Source organism: Oncorhynchus clarkii, chromosome 13 (assembly GCF_045791955.1).
Source record: "Oncorhynchus clarkii lewisi isolate Uvic-CL-2024 chromosome 13, UVic_Ocla_1.0, whole genome shotgun sequence".
NCBI lineage: Eukaryota > Metazoa > Chordata > Actinopteri > Salmoniformes > Salmonidae > Oncorhynchus > Oncorhynchus clarkii.
The window spans coordinates 36,587,433-36,610,148 of NC_092159.1; the positions used below are offsets into that span (position 1 = coordinate 36,587,433).

The window sequence follows — 22,716 nt, forward strand, 5'->3', positions numbered from 1 at the left end:
AGGAGGGGTGGACAATTTAGACAAGATGGTGACTGGCTACAGCTGCAGAAGAAGAACCCTACGCTGGCCACTTGTGATATTCTTCAACATCTTGGACATCTCGGTGTACAGCGCGTTTGTCATCCAGGTGGCGTTGAACCCAGATTGGACCAGAGGGAAGCTCCAGAGGAGACGGCTCTTTCTTGAGGAGCTGGGCAAGGCATTGGTAAGACCTTAAATCCAGAGGAGGCACCATATCCCAAAGGACCCCAGATTCTGGAGCCATCATGAGGAGGATTCAGGTGAAGGATGCTGATGCCCCATCCGCCCGACCCACAGAACCAACAACTCCAATACCAGAAGTAAGTGTGAGTGATGCTGTTGCATTTGTGTGCGTCTGACTCTCTTACCGTGGCCTGCTGTAACTATATCATGTATGTGATTGAGTGAGTGAGATGTTAGTACAATTCCTGAACTAAGTGTTATCATCCTTCTAGATTGCAGCCGGTAGAAACAAGAAGAAACGCTGTGATGTGTGTGGACCCAAGGACAGGAAGACACAGTAGACATGCATCAAGTGCAATAAATACATTTGCAACACATACACACGAACACCACACAATTATAATAACATAGTCCTACAGTAGGCCAACTCATATTCTGTTTTTCTGAAACACGTTTTCTTCATATCATAATGTTTATTTAGAACGGACTAAAATAAATAATGGATGCGTTGTGATGGTGTATTTTAAATAGATGTATTAAGCGCGTGTTAATTGTAGATGTTTCAAAGGCGCGCATCAGGCAGCTTGTACGCGTGGAGGCCTGGCGATGCTAAGCGGGTTAATGTTAATTAACGGGAAATTACCATGAGACCGGCAGTCTTATGCATGACAGTAACGGTCTGACACATTTCATGGCCGCCACAGCCCTAGGGAAGGACGCCTGTTATCTTGGTAGTGGCTGAGTATATTGATACACCATCCAAAGTGTAATTAAAAACTCCACCATGCTCAAACAGATATTCAACGTCTGCGTTTCCCTTGCCACTGTGGTTGAATCTGTGAAATTCACTGCTCCACTGAGGGACCTTACACATAATTGTATGTGTGTGTCGGGGACAGAGATGTGGTAGTCATTCAAAAAATCATGATAAACACTATTATTGCACACAGAGTCCATGCAACTTACGTGACTTGTTAAGCAACCTTTTACTCCTTATTTAGGCTTGCCATAGCAAAGTGGTTGAATACTTAATGACTGAAGACATTTCAGCTTTTCCTTAAAAAATATATATATATTTCTAAAAACATAATTCCTCTTTGACATTTTGGGGGGTATTTTGTGTAGGGCAGTGACAACAAAAAAAGGCAATTTAATGAATTTTAAGTAAAAAGGGGTGTGATTCATTTCTGAAGACACTGTACATTAGATACACATAGTACACACGTTTATCTTACAATAGTCACTGGCTGAATCATTTCCAAATCAGCCCATTTGTTTAAACAGTGCACTAGAGTTTTATCAAAGATTGCTCCCACCAGGCAGCATGAGGCGGTTGAGGGAGGGAGGAGGGACAAGGTCATCCATTGGAATGTCTTTAATCTAGAAATCAAAGACCATCTCTTCTATTTGATTAGCTGCATCACTAATTTATTAATACTGATTAATACTGAAGGATTTTTTATATTTTTTAAATAGGAGCACATTGGAAATAGTATTGTTTAATGCATTCATGTGTTAACAGCTGGGCTTTGTGAAAATTGGATTTATAACAAAAGTTCAGTTTTTGTTTGTTAACTCTTAGAGGTTAGTTACCGCATCATCATCGGCCAGCAGCTTGGTGAGCTCGGGCACGGCGCGAGTGGCCAGCTCGGCGTCATCCTGGTAGTTAATGAGGTGGACGATGGCGGTCTTGAGAAGCTGCGAGGGCTCAGCTAGCCGCTGGACGTTGGTCTGCTGACCCGGGTCAGTCTGAGTGGACAGCACCGCCTCGCCCTCCACCAGGGTCTCTGGGAACATGGCCGCTCTCACTCGCTGGGCCCGTGTCAGGGTGTACTGGGCCTCCATCTCTGGTGGGAGAGAGGGATGAAAGAGGGTGGAGAAATGGAGGAGGAGGGGGAGATCATTGGATACGTGATAGATACATCCATAGATAGTGTTTCAAACTAGTGATAGTTTGAAAGTTGTTCTAGCCCCTAGTCAGTGAGTTCCTAGTCAGTGAGTTTTCAGAAGAAGAATCATGCCTATTTTAAGACATGAGAACAGTCCAAACTGGCCTGTGTACGTATGTGATGGCGTATGAGCGAGTGAGTGAATCACAGCATGATTATGACATTGAATGAGTAAGTGTTGACCTATTTGTACAGACAGACAGAGAGATGTAGAGAGACTGAAAGAGAAGTAGAGCAAGAAGGAAAATTGGAATGAGAGAGAAAGGGAGGGACGGGAAGAGAGAGTGGGAAGTGGGACTATGAGAGAAAGGGAGAGAGCGAGAGAGAGAGATAACTTATACCTGTAGGGTTTTCCACCAAGGTGGTGGTGACGGCATACTTCTTGGCGCTGTACTCTGTGCCCTCATCATCTCGCATGGTGGTGGCGCCTGATTGGATGCCGGAGTCGTGGGCGTAGTACGTCTGCTGCCACTCGGCCACCTTCACTGACCCCTCTGCCTCGTTCACTGTGAGGAGAGAGAGAGAGAGAAGAGAGAGAGGGAGAGAGAGAGAAGAGAGAGGGAGAGAGGGAAGAGAGAGCGAAAGAAAGACAGAGAAGAGAGAGAGAGAGAGGGAGAGAGAGAGAGAGATGGGGAGAGAGCGAGAGAAGAGAGAGATGGGGAGACAGCGAGAGACAAAGAGAGAGAAGAGAGAGGGAGAGAGAGAGAGAGAGAGAGAGCGAGAGAGAGATGGGGAGACAGCGAGAGACAAAGAGAGAGAGAGAGAGAGAGAGAGAGAGAGCGAGAGAGCGAGAGAGAGAGAGAGCGAGAGAGAGAGAGAGAGAGAGAGAGAGAGAGAGAGAGAGAGAGAGAGAGAGAGAGAGAGAGAGAGAGAGAGAGGTTGGAGACGGGTTGGCAGAGTGACATATCCCTTTTCACTATCCTAGACCCTGGATTAACCTTGTGACACAGTGGATATGTAAAACAGGCTATAAAAATAGTGTGATTGATTGACTGACAGCCAGTGGTCTATTGTCTCCCTCTGCACCATATTCAGACACTATACTTATGCTCAGCCACTCTGAAGGGACACTGAGGGGACGGTTGCTAGTGTGTTTCTAGGGTACAGCAACACAGTGCTCCAAACTTTGGTTCATCAAGAATGATTCTTGGCAGATTAAACGAAGCCAGCGAGTCTTTAACAAAATACTTACTTTGCATGGACATCATCACTGTCCACTCTCAAAACTGGCCTTTGGAGAAAACTTTCTAGAAGAAAGGAGAATAAAAGAGAAAGAGAGAACATTAGGCCGTGAATCATGGTCCTGTGTGGCTCAATTGGTAGACCATGGCCCTTGCAGCGCCAGGGTTGTGGGTTGGTATCACTACTGTAAGTCGCTCTGGATAAGGGCGTCTGCTAAATGACATGAACGGAAAACGACCGTCAGAGAGCTAATAAATCTGAAGAAAAACAAAAACGAATGCATCCAGAGCAACTATATATTACAATGCCCTTATTGCTGCGGGATACCAAAAACATGGAGCATCTACTGTAATAACTCATTGTATAAACAACTAGACTATTATCTGCCTGGTAACAACTGAAAAGTTCATAAAACACCTTTGGCTGTTGATTTGTTTCATTGAGTCCAATGCTCCCATGTAAGTGAGGCACAACTAAACTGGACACTCCAAACCATGTAAAATGTCACATTAATGTCAACATAATATTAAGTGCCCCCATAAAATCGAACAAAGTTTGTGCGTCCCCATAAAATCGAACAAAGTTTGTGCAGCACGACAGTAAGGACTGAGAGTGGCGTAAATGGGACAGACATATCCTGTCCCTACGGTACAGCCCGGCCCAACTACTGCAGGGCGGGTGGGGGGGTGGGGTGGGGGGGGGGGGAGACGGTGACATTTAAGAAGTCGTGAGCGTCACTCCCTGAAAAGGTTTCTCCTTTCCGTTCGCAGAACAATGCTTAATTCATGACTATAATTAGGCCAATGGTGGAGATGAGCGACAGAGGGAGGAGGCTGGCGGTGGTGTTGCAGAGGAATATTCCAAATGCATTATGGGAAAGAGCATTGTCCCCTGCTGTTTGTGACAAAAATTCCCCAAGAGACATCAGAGAGCTTTTCTGCATGTTTGTCGCTGATGTAAATAGCTGCAAAGTACTCGCTGGAAGGCGCTTAATCAATTATCGACCCTAATTTTGGGTGGGAAATCTTGTTTTTCTTCTTCTCTCCTCTGAGCTAATCAATGTCTGAATTGGCCATTCTGCCAAATAGCTCAGATCTATTTGCTAACCACTTACTGAGCAGAATATAAAACAAAGTGATAAATGAACTAGCGAGTGATCTAGGCTACTTGGAATGTGTGGTCGTGTGGAGCACAATATGAGTGTGTCTGTGTGCGCGGTGTATGTCCACTGTCCATGTACAGCTGAAGTCAGAAGTTTACATACACTTAGGTTGGAGTGATTAAAACTCGTTTTTCAACCACTCCACAAATTTCTTGTTAACAAACTATAGTTTTGGCAAGTCGGTTAGGACATCTACTTTGTGCATGACATAAGTCATTTTTCCAACAATTGTTTACAGACAAATTACTTCACTTATAATTCACTGTGTCACAATTCCGGTGGGTCAGAAGTTTACATACACTAAGTTGACTGTGCCTTTAAACAGCTTGGAAAATTCCAGAAAATTATGTCATGGTTTTAGAAGCTTCTGATAGGCTAATTGACATCATTTGAGTCAATTGGAGGTGTACCTGTGGATGTATTTCAAGGCCTACCTTCAAACTCAGTGCCTCTTTGCTTGACATCATGGGAAAATCAAATCAAGTCTGGTTCATCCCTGGGAGCAATTTAAAAACACCTGAAGGTAACACGTTCATCTGTACAAACAATAGTACACAAGTATAAACATCATGGGACCACGCAGCCGTCATACTGCTCAGGAAGGAGAGGCGTTCTGTCTCCTAGAGATGAACGTACTTTGGTGCGAAAAGTGAAAATCAATCCCAGAACAACAGCAAATGACCTTGTGAAGATGCTGGAGGAAACAGGTACAAAAGTATCTATATCCACAGTAAAATGAGTCCTATAACGACGTAACCTGAAAGTCCGCTCAGCAAAGAAGAAGCCACTGCTCCAAAACCGCCATAAAAAAGAGACTACGGTTTACAACTGCACATGGGGACAAAGATCGTACCTTTTGGAGAAATATCCTCTGGTCAGATGAAACAAAAATAGAACTGTTTGGCCATAATTACCATCATTATGTTTGGAGGAAAAAATGGGGAGGCTTGCAAGCCAAAGAACACAATCCCATCCGTGAAGCACGGGCGTGGCAGCATCATGTTGTGAGGGTGCTTTGCTGAAGGAGGGACTGGTGCACTTCACAAAATAGATGGAATCATGAGGTAGGAAAATTATGTGGATATATTGAAGCAACATCTCAAGACATCAGTCAGGAAGTTAAAGCTTGGTCGCAAATGGGTCTTCCAAATGGACAATGACCCCAAGCATACTTCCAAAGTAAAATGGCAAAATGGCTTAAGAACAACAAAGTCAAGGTATTGGAGTGGCCATCACAAAGCCATGACCTTAATCCTATAGAAAATGTGTTTTGCAGAACTAAAAAAGTGTGCGAGCAAGGAGGCCTACAAACCTGACTCAGTTACACCAGCTCTGTCAGGAGGAATGAGCCAAAATTCATTCAACTTATTGTGGGAAGCTTGTGGAAGGCTACCTCAAATGTTTGACCCAAGTTAAACAATTTAAAGGCAATGCTACCAAAAACGAATTGAGTGTATGTAAACTTCTGACCCACTGGGAATGTGATGAATGAAATCAAAGCTGAAATAAATTATTCTCTCTACTATCATTCTGACATTTCACATTCTTAAAATAAAGTGATGATCCTAACTGACCTACGACAGGGAATTCTTTACTAGGATTAAATGTCAGGAATTGTGAAAAACTGAGTTTAAATGTATTTGGCTAAGGTGTATGTAAACTTCCGACTTCAACTGTATGTGCATCTGATACTAATCTTGTTCGAAGCGAGATATCTAAAACTCATTATGCTAGCCTGCATATAAACCACATTTTCTCCATTCCGAATGAGAAATTGCTAACAAATGATGACAGATACACTCTCTTTAACTGAACTTAAACTGACTGGAAGGCAGACGGAGAACAAAACAAATGAGCAAAGTGTAACTGCTTTTCTCCAGGCATGGAAAACGGCTCATACATTTCATCATCACCCCCTTCACAACGTAATGAAGTGTTCCGTGTGACTGACAGGTAGATGAAAGACCTCCAGTTTCCACACCAACCACACAATCACCCATAGAGCCAAATTAGTGAGGGCCTCGATCCGCACCCACACTAAGAGATAATGCAGCCTGTCTTTCTGACACAAAATGGCAGGGTGACATGAAAGCAGAAGCATAACTGGTAAAAAGCAGAGTTGGACATTTGGACTGTCACAACAGGCTTTTCAGAGAGCCATTTTCTCAGGTTTACCGTTCGATGTTCAGCGGCACCTCGAGAGAGAAAAAAAACCTGAATGTTAGTTCTCGATATAAAACATTTAGAAACCTCCACTAAGACAAACTGACAATTCTCTTTAGCACAAGGGTGTTTTTTGACAGAAGCCGTCATTCTTAAGTTTGTTTCTGCAATCTCTACGGACATGCCTTTTTCTCACAACCTCTTTTTCCTATCTCTCTTTCAATCTATCCCTCATGTTCTCTCTCCAAGGACGCCTAATCTCTTTGCTCACTTTCAGCCACACCATTAAACTCTCTAGGTTGTATTTTCTCAATCGTTCCTTCAACCCTCTATTAAAAAATAACTTTTCTTTCAAATGTTTTTTCCCTTTTTTCTCTTTCCAAACCTCTGTTCCTCTCTAAAGTCTCTCTCTCTCTCTCTCCCTCTTTCATTCTCCATTTACTCTGGAGAAGATAAAAAAACAACTCCACCATTCTCTCACTGTCGCTGGGACACACACAATGCTTCTGGGAAATAGCTTTTTTAATTGTTGTTGTTATGATGCCACAGAGCCTGTTTTCCACGAAGTCATTAATCAAACTGGCCATGGAGTGTCTCATGTCGATGCATGCACACACGCACACACACACACACACACACACACACACACACACGCCCCAAGAGCCAGTTGGTCTAGCCAACGGTGGCCAGGGATGATATTTAGTTCATTAAAAAGCACTTAAAAACACTGGTGGAATTCAAAATGGCTTTTAACAGAACTGCCTTGACATAATTAAATAAGACAAGGTTAGTATATTACTCTTAGATGAACCTTCTTCATTAATGTTCATTCAGTTTATCTGAAGGCTTTGGTTTGGTTCAAAGGGCAAAAACCTGCTCTCTGATTTAGAAAGAGAAGGATATTTTTTTATTTCCTTTCACATTAGAATACAACTGTGATACTATTTAAAGTAGGCTATACACACGTACTGCTGGGTTTAATCTTGATCAGTTGCTTTGAAGAGTATTAAATGTGTGTGTGTGTGTGTGTGTGTGTGTGTGTGTGTGTGTGTGTGTGTGTGTGTGTGTGTGTGTGTGTGTGTGTATCCTCATAGGTCAAGGACAGAAATAACCAGGGCAGGAAAGAGCAGAAGAGAGGAAATTCCTGTGTTCTGTCCATTGTCCCAGTGAAGGTCATGATTATATTCACGTAATCTCTTTTTCACTTTCCTTTTCTCTATATCCCATTCTTTCTTTCACCTTTATAAGTCCCCTGCTTGCTTTCTCAATAATTCTTGGCTTCTCTCCTTGTATGTTTCTACTTCTCTCTTGTATTCATCTCACATATCAATTTCTCTCTTTCTCTCTTTCACTCACACACACATCAAGGCTGCTGTTGCCAGGGCTCTCAGGCACAGGAAGGATGTTTTTGGACGGCGCACAGCTGAACAATGATACACCAGCAGATCTGCCTTCTTCCATCTGACGTCAAGGGCCTGTGCAAGTTTGGCAGTCTGCGTTTGTGTGTTTTCGTTTGTAAGTCGTAGGTCAACAGATTGTGTGCGATGTGTTTGTATGTGTGTAACACGTATTGATGTTCATGACACACAGATGTATTGGTGACTGACTCACGGGTCCTTGGTACTTATACTTCACTGTGGATCAAAATGTGTGTGGGTGAGTGACAGTGAGTGTGTGTGTGTGTGTGTGTGTGTGTGTGTGTGTGTGTGTGTGTGTGGGTGCAGACAAGGTCAACGGTCACCCCGTCTCTCCATGACTGACTCATCTCCGGGATCTGATAATGAGATGACAGTCTCTCTCTCTAACTCTCTAATCGCTATACACACCGGGCCATGCAAATGAAAGCAGCGGCCGTTTATTTGGCATCACAGTCGGCTGCAGACATGCCATGTTTGCCAAATTCCTGGAGTGGATCTGATGACACCGTCACTCCCCCCCACCGGTCGCCCTCCAATTACAAACCCAGACAGTGTTCCCAACTTTCCTTCCCCCCCGATACCTGTGCTACTGATCTCAGAGCTTTGAAAAGCTACTGCTGTTGCTGTTGCTGTTGTTAATTCTATTTCTACGTTGTTGTTCCCCAGGGCAAGCCCTACGCTTTTGGGGCCTTAAGTGAACAATTGTTGCCCCCATCCCCTCCACCTTGCAGGAAATAATTTTAGTGGCCCAACTCTTGACGGTGCAGTGACAAAAATGTTTTAGAGTTCATTCCCTGCAATTCTACACATTTTGCCATGACTTAAGCCATGTTATGCTATCTGAGAGAGAGTGACTAATCAAATGAATGGGGGCCCCCTGGAGGTCAGGGCTCCTGGGCACGTGCCCTACATGACCAGTCGATAATTGAGACCACGATTAGTACACGTTTAGATAGCTGTCTAGACTAACTTACCAATCCAAAAAATCTTAGCTGACATGGGAAAATTGAGTGACTATCAGTGACTGACATTACAAGAGATAAACTGTTTATGCACAACCAAATTTATAAACTGCACCTTGTGTATTCTACTATTCTAACTCTCAAAAGTAAGTTGAGACCATGACTGTGTTCCCCTCCCCCCCAAAGAGTGCGGGAACCTAAGCGGTCGCTTATGCCACTTATGCCTAAGGATGGCCCTGTTGTTCCCTCCACAATGCTCTCCCACTGTTCCTAGACCTGTGAAAAGGTGCTGCTGCTGCTGTTATTCTAAGCTCACTGACACTCTCCCACTGTTCTCAGACCTTTGCAAAGGTGCTAGTGCTGTTCCTGTTGTTGTGCCCTCCCAGTTGCTCTATTCACCCACTGTTCATAGACCTGTGAGGAGCTGACTGCATGTTAAGTAGTGATCCCTTGTTTGGTGACTGACAGTAACATTTTGTACTTTGATAGGTCAGGTTGACCTAAGTATTCCAGTGGAGACACAACCACCACACTGAGCTCCAGAGAAACCATCTCACTGAGCTCCAGAGAAACCATCTCACTGAGCTCCAGAGAAACCATCTCACTGAGCTGCAAATTAGTTTGGAGAGTGGACGCTGTGCAGAGTTCTGCTTTTGTCCTCCCAACCTAAATAATTCAGGTGTTTACAACACCCTTCTGTCACCATCACCCTGACAGCAGCTCAAATGTCACTTAAAGGGATAGATCAGGTCAAATTTATATTTGAGTCGAATTACCCTTACCTGAGTTGTCTGAAGGCCATGCTGACAGAATCCACAAGAATCCATTAGTTACTTCTGCCACGGCGGCGAGTTAGCAACCTTGTGTATTCTAGAGAAACCATCACACTGAGCTCCAGAGAAACCATCACACTGAGCTGCAAATTAGTTTGGAGCGTGGATGCTGTGCAGAGTTCTGCTTTTGTCCTTCCAACTTCGTCAAAATTCATGAATGTAAACAGCCAAAACGATGTTAGCAATGCTGCACTACAAGCCCAAACCTCTTCAAAAACACTTAAAACTACTATTATAGTTCAATTAAGCCACTGTTGAGTTTGTTCACAGCTCTGGTAATCAATCTGTGAGTGCCCAATGGAATACAATAAAACTTTATTGTACATTTTACAGCATAGAACAGAAACATATGCGGCGGTGCGACTACATGAGTAAAAAGTTCCAGTTTAAAGTGTAAAATGTTGGTCCCATGTTTCATGAGCTGAAATAAAAAATACCAGAAATGTTCCATATGCACAACAAGCTTTTCTCTCACACATTTTGTGCACAAATTTGTTGACATCCCTGTTAGTGAGCATGTCTCCATTGCCTAGATAATCCATCCACCTGACAGATGTGGCATATAGAGAAGCTGATTGAACAGCATGACCCTTACACAGGTGCACCTTGTGCTGGGGACAATAAAAGTCATTTCTCGACCATTAGCTGCCTCTAACGTCGTTTTAGAGAATTTGGCAGTACGTCCAACCGACCTCACAATCGCAGACCATATGTTACCACGCCAGCCCAGGAACTCCTAATATGCTAACTCATGACCTCAGACACAACTCAAGGTAAGGGTAATTCGACCCAAATATAGATTTGGCCTGAAATATGCCTTTAAATGCATCTATAGAAGTCTAGGGCTGTGTCTACACATGACATTTACAGTGCATTCAGAAAGTATTTAGACCCATTGACTTTTTCCACATTTTGTTACGTTACTGCCTTATTCTAAGATGGATTCAATAAAAAATGTTCCTCATCAATCTACACACCTAACATTTATTTGCACATTTAGAAAGAAAGAGATATCACATTTACATAAGAATTCAGACCCTTTACTCAATACTTTGTTGAAGCATCTTTGGCAACAATCAACAGCATCGAATCTGATGCTACAAGCTTGGCACACCTGTATTGGGGGAGTTTCTCCCATTCTTCTCTGCAGATCCTCTCAAGCTCTGTCAGGTTGGATGGGGAGCGTCGCTGCACAGCTATTTTCAGGTCTCTCCAGAGATGTTTGATCGGGTTCATGTCTGGGCTCTGGCTGGGCCACTCAAGGACATTCAGAGACTTGTCCAGAAGCCAGTCCTGTGTTGTCTTGGCTGTGTGCTTAGGGTAGATGTCCTGTTGGAAAGTGAACCTTCACCCCAGTCTGAGGTTCTGAGCGCTCTGGAGCAGTTTTTCACCATTTGCAGAATGCACATTGGGAATTTGAATATAGCATGGGAAAAGGGAGTCCGGACTCAATGTGGACATGGTGGACACATTTACAGACATCATTACAGACATCATTTGAGTCAATTGGAGGTGTACCTGTTGATGTATTTCAAGGCCTACCTTCAAACTCAGTGCCTCTTTGCTTGACATACTGGGAAAATCAAAAGAAATCAGCCAGGACCTCAGAATTAGTTTTTTAGACCTCCACAAGTCTGGTTCGTCCTTGGGGGCAATTTCCAAACGCCTGAAGGTACCATGTTCATCTGTACAAACAATACTGCGAGAGGTCCCGGGTTCAGATCCCGGATGAGCCCCCACTTGTCACAGGCCGGCTCATAGCTTGTGGCAAAAATGAGGGGACACGAACAACAGGTATGGGCCAATCAAAAAGGTTCTTTATTATAAACCAAACTATTAACTTTAAACAAAGAAAAAGGAATGAGGTGTGAAAGTGTCATAATGTAAGGTGTATGTAAAGTGCAGGGATGCGTGAATCTCTGTGTGTGAATGACTGAGTGAAAACTATGCAAAACTACAAAGGAACAAACAAAACAGGATCATACCGGGAGGAGGAGAGTGAGAGACAAGAGTGATTAGTGAAGCGGTTTAAATACCCTGAGCCCAGGTGACTCCAATCACTAACGACCCTCCTCTGCCTGCAGGAGGAACCGCCCCTGCACTGCAGAGGAGGGGCCGTGACAGTACGCAAGTATAAACATCATGGGACCACGCAGCCCTCATACTGCTCAGGAAGGAGACGCGTTCTGTCTCCTAGAGATGAACGTACTTTGGTGTGAAAAGTGCAAATCAATCCCAGAACAACAGATGCTGGAGGAAACAGGTTCAAAAGTATCTATATCCACAGTAAAACGAGTCCTATATCGACATAACCTGAAAGGCTGCTCAGCAAGGAAGAAGCCACTGCTCCAAAACCGCCATAAAAAGCCAGACTATGGTTTGCAACTGCACATAGGGACAAAGATCGTACTTTTTGGAGAAATGTCCTCTGGTCTGATGAAACAACAATAGAACTGTTTGGCCATAATGACCGTCATTATGTTTGGAGGAAAAAATGGGGAGGCTTACAAGCCGAAGAACACAATCCCAACCGTGAAGCATGGGGGTGGCAGCATCATGTTGTGGGGGTGCTTTGCTGCAGGAGGGACTGGTACACTTCACAAAATACATGGCATCATAAGGTAGGAAAATTATGTGGATATATTGAAGAAACATCTCAAGACATCAGTCAGGTCAGCTTGGTCGCAAATGGGTCTTCCAAATGGACAATGACCCAAGCCTACTTCCAAAGTTGTGTCAAAATGGCTTGAGGACAACAAAGTCAAGGTATTGGAGTGGCCAACACAAAGCCCTGACCTCAATCCTATAGAACATTTGTGGGCAGAATTGAAAAAGCATATGCGAGCAAGGAGGCCTATAAACCTGACTCAGTTACACCAGCTCTGTCAGGAGGAATGGGCCAAAATTCACCCAACTTATTGTGGGAAGCTTGTAGAAGGCTACCCGAAATGTTTGACCCAAGTTAAACAATTTAAAAGCAATGCTACCAAATAATAATGGAGTGTATGTAAACTTCTGACCCACTGGGAATGTGATGAAATAAATAAATCATTCTCTTTGCTATTATTCTGACAATTCACATTCTTAAAATAAAGTGGTGATCCTAACTGACCTAAGTTTTACTAGGATTAAATGTCAGGAATTGTGAAAAACTGAGTTTAAATGTATTTGGCTAAAGTGTATGTAAATTTCCGACTTCAACTGTACATGTAGGTGTAAACGCATTTTGTGTTTGGTATTCCATGATCAGAACTCCACGATCAGAATAGAAAAACTGCATTACTGTCAAGTCACAGCCTAGGTAATCTAGAATCATCTTGCACTCCTCCAATGTTAACCTTAACTATGATATGAAATGTAAAACTGGCCTTAGATCAGTGTCTTGAGGTTAACTTTGTTCTACTCCCACCTGTGAAGATGAAGGCTTAATTATACACTTTAGTATTCCATATAAGACATTGGCTTGAAAAGAAAATGTTGATTCCACAGCAACACTGCACTGCATGATGAAAGGCAATATGAAAGGCTTTAAAGAGAGTAGCTGGTTCAGTTCAGGGAAAGTACTTTTTTGCTACTGGAGTTTCTTATTCCTCACAGTGAGTACATTTACATAATCAGTTTAATATGATAGCATTACTGTGTATGTCAGTAGGAGGATTATGCAATAGTCATGTAAACACCTTACCCTGCTAGTCTTAGTCGGCGTGAGGTCAACATTGAAGTAATTATAACGCCGATTAACACATCTGGTTTTCTAAGCAATCTTTGAAATTATGAGCACATATGAACACTGTCCTTGGCGTTCCAGCTGTGTATTTCATATGCGTGTGCTAGCACCAGCCGAGCGAGCCTACCTCTTCAGCACTGCCATCTGCCCGGTACAGTTGAAACCGAGGATTCATCTGCGAAGAGAACACTTCTGGTCATCGAATGTGAGCATTTGCCCACTGAAGTCAGCTACAACGCCGAACTGCAGTCAGGTCAAGACCCTGGTAAGGACGACAGGCACGCAAATGAGCTTCCCTGAGATAGAATTTCTGCACAAACGGTCAGAAACTTCGGTTGTGCAAACCTATAGTTTTATCAGTTGCCCGGGTGGCTGGTCTCAGATGATCTCGCAGGTGAAGAAGCTGGATGTGGAGGTCCTGGGCTGGCGTGGCTACACGTGGTCTGTGGTTGTGAGGCCGGTTGGACCTACTGCCAAATTCTCTAAAACGACGTTGAAGGCGGTTTATGGTAGAGAAATTAACATTAAATTCTCTGGCAACAGCTCTTGTGGACATTCCTGCAGTCAGCAAGCCAATTGCATGCTCCCTCAAAAAGGTGGACATCTGTAGCATTCTGTTGTGTGACAAAATTGGTTGACAAATGTTTGAGTGGCCAGCACAAGGTAATGCTCATGCTGCTTAATCAGCTTCTTGATATGCCACACCTGTCAGGTGGATGGATTATCTTGGCAAAGGTGAAATGCTCACCAACAGGGACGTAAACACATTTGTGCACAAAATTTGAGAGAAATAAGCTTTTTGCGCGCATGGAACATTTCTGGGATCTTTTATTTCAGCTCATGAAACATGGGACCAACACTTTACATGTTGCATTGATATTTTTGTTCAGTGTAGTTTACAAACTTTTTGAGAAGAATCAAATATTCTTCAAAAAAATAACATGTGGTAGAACATTTATTTTGATTGGTGATTTTCTGCATTTATCAAAGTGCCATCAGGTAGCCTGATTTCAGATGTATCCATGTAAACCAGATTATTAGGAATATCATTCTTCTTGCAAAGCATGTAAATATTTTAAACAAACTATTCTATTAATCTGACTATCCACAATACTCACATTATTGTGTGCATGTAACCGTACTCAGAGAAGATTTTGTTTATAAGGGATAGACGTATACTAGACGTCTTTTATATGTAAAGCCTTTACAAGCAATATCTTCACTTGCTCCCTCCCTCACATTTTTTCCCACATATTATAGAGGCAACTGTATGCTTTCCTTTTCTGACTTTACAGAAAATTAACCACCTCTTTCTTTCTTTGCCCCAACCGCCATTTCTCTGTTCCCTCTCTCTCCCCATCCAACCAGATTCCAATCAAATCATTTGTGTTTGCACAATTGTTGCTATACGACTTGAAACAAGGACTATAATGGATTTGGATATAAAGAATTACTGGATGTTCCCCCTACAACATCTGTTTTTTGTTGTTGTTTTCGCATTTCAGCGACAACACAGAGTTACACATGAGACGAACACACGTACAGTCAATAACACAATAGAAAAATCTATGTACAGTGTGTGCAAATGTAGTAAGATTAGGGAGGTAAGGCAATAAATAGGCCACAGAGGCAAAATAATTACAATTTAGAATTAACACTGGAGTGATAGATGTGCAGATAATTATGTACAAGTAGAGATAATGGGGTGCAAAAGAGCAAAAAATTAATAAATAACAATATGGGGATGAGGTAGTTGGGTGTGCTATTTACAGATGGGCTGCGTACAGGTACAGTGATCGGTAAGCTGCTCTGACAGCTGATGCTTAAAGTTAGAGAGGGAGATATAAGTTTCAGTCATTGGCAGCAGAGATCTCTAGGAATATCTCGAAATGATCATTCCAAGTCATTTAGGATTTTTAATAATGTTCTCAACTGGCCTACCTGATTAAATAAAGGTGAAATAAGAAAAAAAAATATTTTAAAAATGTGTCTAGCTGAATCACCTCATCCTCTGCAAGTGGCTACACTCAGCAGTTAACAAACTCCATAGGGAAGATTATCTAATATGACTAATCATCAATCAATACAGACTGGTCATTGGAGGATGGCGGGTGATCATTAACTGAAATGATGTCACTAATGTACTTATGGAGATCGATGAGGTGATTAAACATGGTGCACTCACAGAATAGGATAGGAGAATATTGGGAATTAGTAGATGTCATGTTTCCATGTGAACGAGCGCAGCATGGACTAGCATTCAAACTCAGAGGTAACAGCAGGGTTTAGGCTCATTTGTGCCATAGCTCAGCTCAAGTATATTTGAAGTATATGAAGTATATTTTTAAAGCTCAGCCAAGGGCCAGGTGTCATAAGAAAGTTTCCAAGTGAGTCGCGGAGGGTGAGAAATGATTTGAGCACAACAAAAAACTTCCCTGCTAGTGGTGAACTTTCTATGGATTTCAATGGAATGATGGGACTGACCAGATGGAAAGGAATTATGGTCTATTGTATTGGACCAACTAACCAAGACATTATAGCCAGGACCTTTTGCTCTCACTTTTATTCAGTTTGTTCAAAAGAACTGCCCTTCACACAAGCACGATCAAGGTGATGAGTTTGGTTTGTTCAAAGGAGCTTTAGGAATACCTTTCTGTAATAATGAGTTGGCGTAAGAACTTAGTGTGCAACAAACTACAAAGCGGGCCAAATGTGAGAAACAGAATAAATAAAGCGGAACAAAAGGACAGTCAATTATTTCTTCCCAGTTTACAGAGACTTTGTTCCAGTAAGAGTAGTAGAGTTGCCTCACATGACTGGCTAATTATCTCATATCTGCCACGTAAGTGGGCTCAGCTCACAAGGAGCCCGAGCACAAGGGGGATGAGGATACAGGTCAAAGAAGAGACCCGAAAACTGCCTTTTCGGGTTCACAAAAGGACATGCCTAACCTCACATGCCCCCAAAGAGGAACAGAGAACTTATTTTCTATCCCTTTCTCCTAATCTTAAATTGCACTGGCAAGTGCTGTGACCCGCAGAGATAAGGTAAAGAGACACCAACCCGGCCAAACGTTTGAAGGCCAGGTAACAAATGGATCCTGTCACGACAGTGTCATGAATTAATTAGTTGGCCATTTTTCAGAATGCACCCAGTTCCAGTTCCCAGCCAGACTCATCCACTAGACTGAGGGAACATCAAGAGGAGACTTTTTAATGAAGTGTGAAAAACTATTTCCGACTTTTTGTCAAGAATCGTAATGTTCCCCCAATGGGCTACTTAACGTTGGCAAAAAAAAAACAACAACAACTGCAGCTTTCTGTTCTAAAGACGTCAAAAGGTCCTGAAACTGGTGGCTCAATTCAAAGATACCAGGCAGACAGACAGACAGTCTGGCTTTAAGCAGTTGAGCGATGCATCCCGCAACTTCAAACAGCCACCAAAGATTTGAGAAAAACAGAGCTACAGGGTGATTATCGAAAGTGAAAAATCCTATTATCATCCACTTCTGAAAACAGTCATGAAATGACGGTTGGCGTCAATTCAGCAGTGGTATTAGAATCTAAATTTAGACTATAAAAATCATTGTAAATAAGGATGCATTTTTTTGTGTGTGATGGCTGCACCTTTGATGTCAACCTGGAAGCCTTGTTGGCTAATGAGGTGTGGGAAGGGGATGCTGAAAGAAAAGACCTCCACTTATCTCCTGCCTGTATCCCAGCACAGCAGTTTCAGTACAACAGGATAACCAAGTCAGCCATGCGCGCACACGCACGCACACGCACACGCACATGCACGCGCGCACGCACACGCACACGCACACACACACACACACACACACGTCTCTGTGGGGAATTGAAAGCCTTTTCATCTTCAGTCTTCAGTAATCCGCTGCTATTAGAAGTGCTGAGAGGAGGGAGGGAGTCGCGTAGCGGCCCTGGGATGACGGATATGTGCCAGCATGGCGGTGACTGGTGATCCTGAGAGGCAAGCTGAGGCGACAAATAGAACAATCCCTCTCATCTCGACAAGCTCTGCACATGGGACACGGAGAGGGAATTATCCCTAGGAAGCTCGCTAATTAACGAATGCAAAACATATTTGAGCCTAACGAGACTTCCGTCATCATTGCCTTATCAACGCCTCCCTCGCTCGTTATGAGTCTGCAAGCTAAGCTAATCATAGTTTGGAGAAATACTCTACATGAGGGTGCTGAGAATCAGAGTACGGAAGAGCGGATACTGAACGATAGCCTGTGTTTGGTTTGGTAAACTGCCGCTGGACATGCAGTTCTGGAAACGAAATGAGGTACACTCAACAGTAGCAAATTAAAGAGGGATAAACCTGCGCAACTGTGCGAAACATAAAATGCAAATTAAAGAGCATGAAAACTCTAAGGAGTTGATGCCCGGTTTGTGGAATATATTCAGCCAATTATGCTTTTCAAAACACTAGCCTCCGACTGTACTGTCTGTTCAGCCAAGGCCAAAGCTATGGTCCACTGAAACAAGTTGATTGCGAAAAATGAAACCTTGAAAGTCTGCTACAGGAATAAAATAAACACATCCGTCAATAACTTCACCCGAGTAGAATGCTGAGTGGGAGAGTGTTGTTGGAGAGGAAATGGATTTCATGTTTCATGTTCAGCGGCGATTTTAGCATGTAAATCTTGGTGGGGCAAACCCCCACACTATAACAGTGACAAACGGTGCCCACAAACTGTCAGGGCCTACATAAAGCTGTCCCTACAGCAGAGTCCCAACAGTAGTCCCAACACCTTACCACTGCTACAACTGGCTATCAGTGGAGCCTTGTCTGGCAGCGAAACAGTTAATTCAGCCTCATTTACTTAGAAACACAGAGCTGATATGACTGACTTGCTTAAACAAATGTGATTTCTACTGACAATTGAGATGCACAAACTATTGCATAAGAGGACGATTTTTATTAAGACATTAATAAGCGAGCTAGGTTGGAGTCAATAACTATTTGTTCAGCAATTTTGAAATGTACAGAGACAGAATTCAGAACACGGGCCGTTCTTACATTGTTCTCCCTGTACACCAAGTCAGAACCGTATAATAAATAAATGGGGCATATAAGCAGACAATGAAAGCTCTTACAATATTTGATGATGACATTTCTCCCAAAAAATCTTTAGGCCACATGTGCACCACCAAGTCAGTAAGTTATTAGGGTGAGGCACATGGGCTACTACACAACATCCACTTAGTATGACATCCTTAGCTACAGTATACATATATCTCTCTGGCATATTACATAATTTATGCAGCAGCATACAAGACATTTTCTGACTCACCTTGTTATGCTGTATTCACTTGAACAGGAAGGAGGCGCAGAGGTCCTTTGTTGGTAAATTTTGTCAACAAACTTTGTCATCAAAGTCTGGCATTCTCTGGATTTATGGTGCTTTCAAGACAACTGGGAACCCTGAAACAAGCAGGTCAAATCATGATGACGGCAGTGATCTTCAGGTCGGAAAAAGAGGCCAGAGTTCCCGACATGGAATTCCCAGTTGGATGACCGTTCACAACATATTTTTTCAGTCGGAGCTCGTTTTTTTTCAGAGTACCGAGTTGTCTTGAACTCACTGAAGTCTGAGATTTCCCAGTTCCAAGTTTCCAGTTGTTTTGAACGAGGCAGAAGTCATGGCCAGTGTTGAATGTTTATCCTTTTAAGCTTGGTCCACACACCCACTCCACTGATTAGCAGTCTAATGATTTGATTAGCAGTCTAATTATTTGACTTTGCAATGCTTGCAATTAGCCACTGATTCCATCCAAACCCCTCATTGTTGAATTTGCAATTTCCAAATTGTTGTGTAATGTCTATGTCCAATGGCCGATGAGCACCAATACGTTTTATCTATAATTTATTTTCATAACTTCTCTTCGTATGACAAGGATTGAAAAGGATTTTCCAGTAGATTGTCAATTTCATGATGATGACTGCTAGCTAAGATTTTGAAAGTATGATGTTGACATGATCAGTACAATCAAAGCTACGGTGAGACATAACATGATTTGACATAATTTTATCTGTGGCCAATGACCTTGAGCCTACTTGGATGGGCACTTCTAATGTAACTCTATGGCAGCACCAAAGGGGCATGAATTTTAGAGCTCTCCCTGTCGATTTTGCTGTGACATGGTGTCCCCATGAGTAACAGAACTAGAGAACATTACCAACCCCTATGCTCCGTATTTTCCCCTGGCTGCCCCACTACCACAGAAAGCACTGAGCTAGGCTGAAACACGTGCATTTTGGAGCTGCCTTCCTCAAGAAAACAAAAAAGAGACCATGTTTGTATGCAGCTTTATTAACACAAATATGTTTGTTTTTTTTTACATTGTTTTGAAACTGATATATGACACGTAATAATGACAAAATAACATGCAAAACAATTTTTTTTACTAAACGGGTGAGGGTCAAAAGAGGTGGGGCATCTCTCTAAATTCTCTTTCCCATCCTTGTCTCACTCACTCAATTGCGTTCTGACCACTTCCTCTACACACGTGTGCTGCTGAGTGAGCACAGAAGCTCCCGTAAGCCTACAGAAATAAATGCCTATACAAATGTATCTAACTGATGGGATACACAAGCTACATTCCTTGCCAAATGATGACAGTTTCACACTTTCACACTTTCAAAAATGACTGGTTGATTGAAGTAGGGAAATATGTGCTCCAACAATGAGCTGCAGCTTTGGAATAATTGCATCCCGTCTATTTTCCGTTTAGGCTACTTTTGTGAACTACAAGAGCCATTTAAAATTATTTGTAATTTTTTTATTTCACCTTTATTTAACCAGTTAGGCTAGTTGAGAACAAGTTCTCATTTACAACTGCGACCTGGCCAAGATAAAGCAAAGCAGTGCGACACAAACAACAACACAGAGTTAAACAAGCTACAGTCAATAACACAATAGAACAAAAATAATGTTTATATACAGTGTGTGCAAATGGCATGAGGAGGTAAGGCAATAAATAGGCCATAGTAGTGAAGTAATTACAATTTTGCAAATGAATTGTTTAGCCTAGGCCATAAACCTTCTAAACATAGACAGATTCCACACTGAAAATATGCAAAAACATTAATTAGATAAAGAGTGTCTTTTCATCCGAATCATTAAGCTTAGGCCTACTCATCAAACAGATGTTGGGGCTGTAATTCATCCCCATGCAGTGTCAAATGTGGAAATATTCATACATTTGGAAAATTCCAAAGAACAGGCAGAATAAACTAAATTGAACGTCTGTATTAGAGGTCGACTGATTATGATTTTTCAATGCCGATACTGATACAGATCATTGGCGGACCAAAAAAAGCAGATACCGATTCATCGGCCGATTTCTATATATACAGTTAAAGTCAGAAGTTTACAAACACTTAGGTTGGAGTCATTAAAACTTGTTTTTCAACCACTCCACAAATGTCTTGTTAACAAACTATAGTTTTGGCAAGTCGGTTAGGACATCTACTTTGTGCATGACACAAGTCATTTTCCCAACAATTGTTTACAAACAGATTATTTCACTGTATCACAATTCCATTGGGTTAGAAGTTTACATACACTAAGTTGAATGTGCATTTAAACAGCTTGGAAAATTCCAGAATATTATGTCATGACTTTAGAAGCTTCTGATAGGCTAATTGACATAATTTGAGTCAATTGGAGGTGTACCTGTGGATGTATTTCAAGGCCTACCTTCAAACTCAGTGCCTCTTTGCTTGACATCATGGGAAAATCAAAAGAAATCAGCCAAGACCTCAGAAAAAAATTATAGACCTCCACAAGTCAGGTGGGAGCAATTTACTCCTTGGGAGCAATTTACAAACGCCTGAAGGTACCATGTTCATCTGTACAAACAATAGTACGCAAGTATAAATACCATAGGACCACGCAGCCGTCATACCACTCAGGAAGGAGTGCTTTTTGGAGAAATATCCTCTGGTCTGATGAAACAAAAATAGAACTGTCTGGCCATAATGACCATCATTATGTTTGGAGGAAAAAGGTGGGGGCTTGCAAGTCGACGTTCACCATCCCAACCGTGAAGCACGGAGGTGGCAGCATCATGTTGTTGGGGTGCTTTGCTGCGGGAGGGACTGGTGCACTTCACAAAATAGATGGAATCATGAGGTAGGAAAATTATGTGGATATATTGAAGCAACATCTCAAGACATCAGTCAAGAAGTTAAAGCTTGGTCGCAAATGGGTCTTCCAAATGGACAATCACCCCAAGCATACTTCCAAAGTTGTGGCAAAATGGCTTAAGGACTATAAGTCAAGGTATTGGAGTGGCCATCACAAAGCCCTGACCTCAATCCTATAGAACATTTGTGGGCAGAACTGAAAAAGCGTGTGCAAGGATGCCTACAAACCTGACTCAGTTACACCAACTCTGTCAGGAGAAATGGGCCACAATTCACTCAACTTATTGTGGGAAGCTTGTGGAAGGCTGCACGAAACATTGGACCCAAGTCAAACAATTTAAAGGCAATGCTACCAAATACTAATTGAGTGTATGTGGACTTCTGACCCACTGGGAATGTGATAAAAGAAATAAAAGCTGAAATAAATAATTATCTCTACTATTATTCTGGTATTTCACATTCTTAAAATAAACTGGTGATCCTAACTGACCTAAGACAGGGAATTTTTACTAGGATTAAACGTCAGCAATTGTGAAAAACTGAGTTTAAATGTATTTGGCTAAGGTGTATGTAAACTTCTGACTTCAACTGTATATTCGTAATATTGACAATTACAACAATACTGAATGAAGACTTTTATTTTAACTTAACATAATACATAAATACAATCAATTTAGTCTCAAATAAATAATGAAACATGTTCCATTTGGTTTAAATAATGCAAAAACACAGTGGCGGAGAAGAAAGTAGAAGTGCAATATGTGCCATGTAAAAAAGTTAACGTTTAAGTTCCTTGCTGAGAACATTAGAACATATGAAAGCTGGAGGTTCCTTTTAACATGAGTCTTCAATATTCCTAGCTAAGAAGTTTTAGGTTGTTGTCACGGCTTCCGCCGAAGTCGGCCCTTCTCCTTGTTCGGGTGGTGTTCGGCGGTCGA

General features: G+C 42.2%; 1 protein-coding gene across 4 annotated transcripts in view; it reads right to left on the minus strand.

Moving 5' to 3' along the window:
* Nucleotides 1-22,716, minus strand: part of LOC139364605 (junction plakoglobin-like) — a 71,744-nt gene that overhangs the window by 22,072 nt on the left and 26,956 nt on the right. For 3 of the 4 annotated variants that reach the window (XM_071101488.1, XM_071101490.1, XM_071101487.1), the window contains exons 2-4: nt 3,346-3,400; nt 2,495-2,659; nt 1,798-2,051 (exon numbers count right to left, since the gene is read on the minus strand). In XM_071101488.1, coding sequence (XP_070957589.1) covers nt 1,798-2,051; nt 2,495-2,659; nt 3,346-3,361 — 435 coding nt within the window. In that variant the 5' untranslated portion in view covers nt 3,362-3,400. The remainder of the gene's footprint in view (nt 1-1,797; nt 2,052-2,494; nt 2,660-3,345; nt 3,401-22,716) is intronic. The other variant, XM_071101489.1, reaches the window with a different exon arrangement.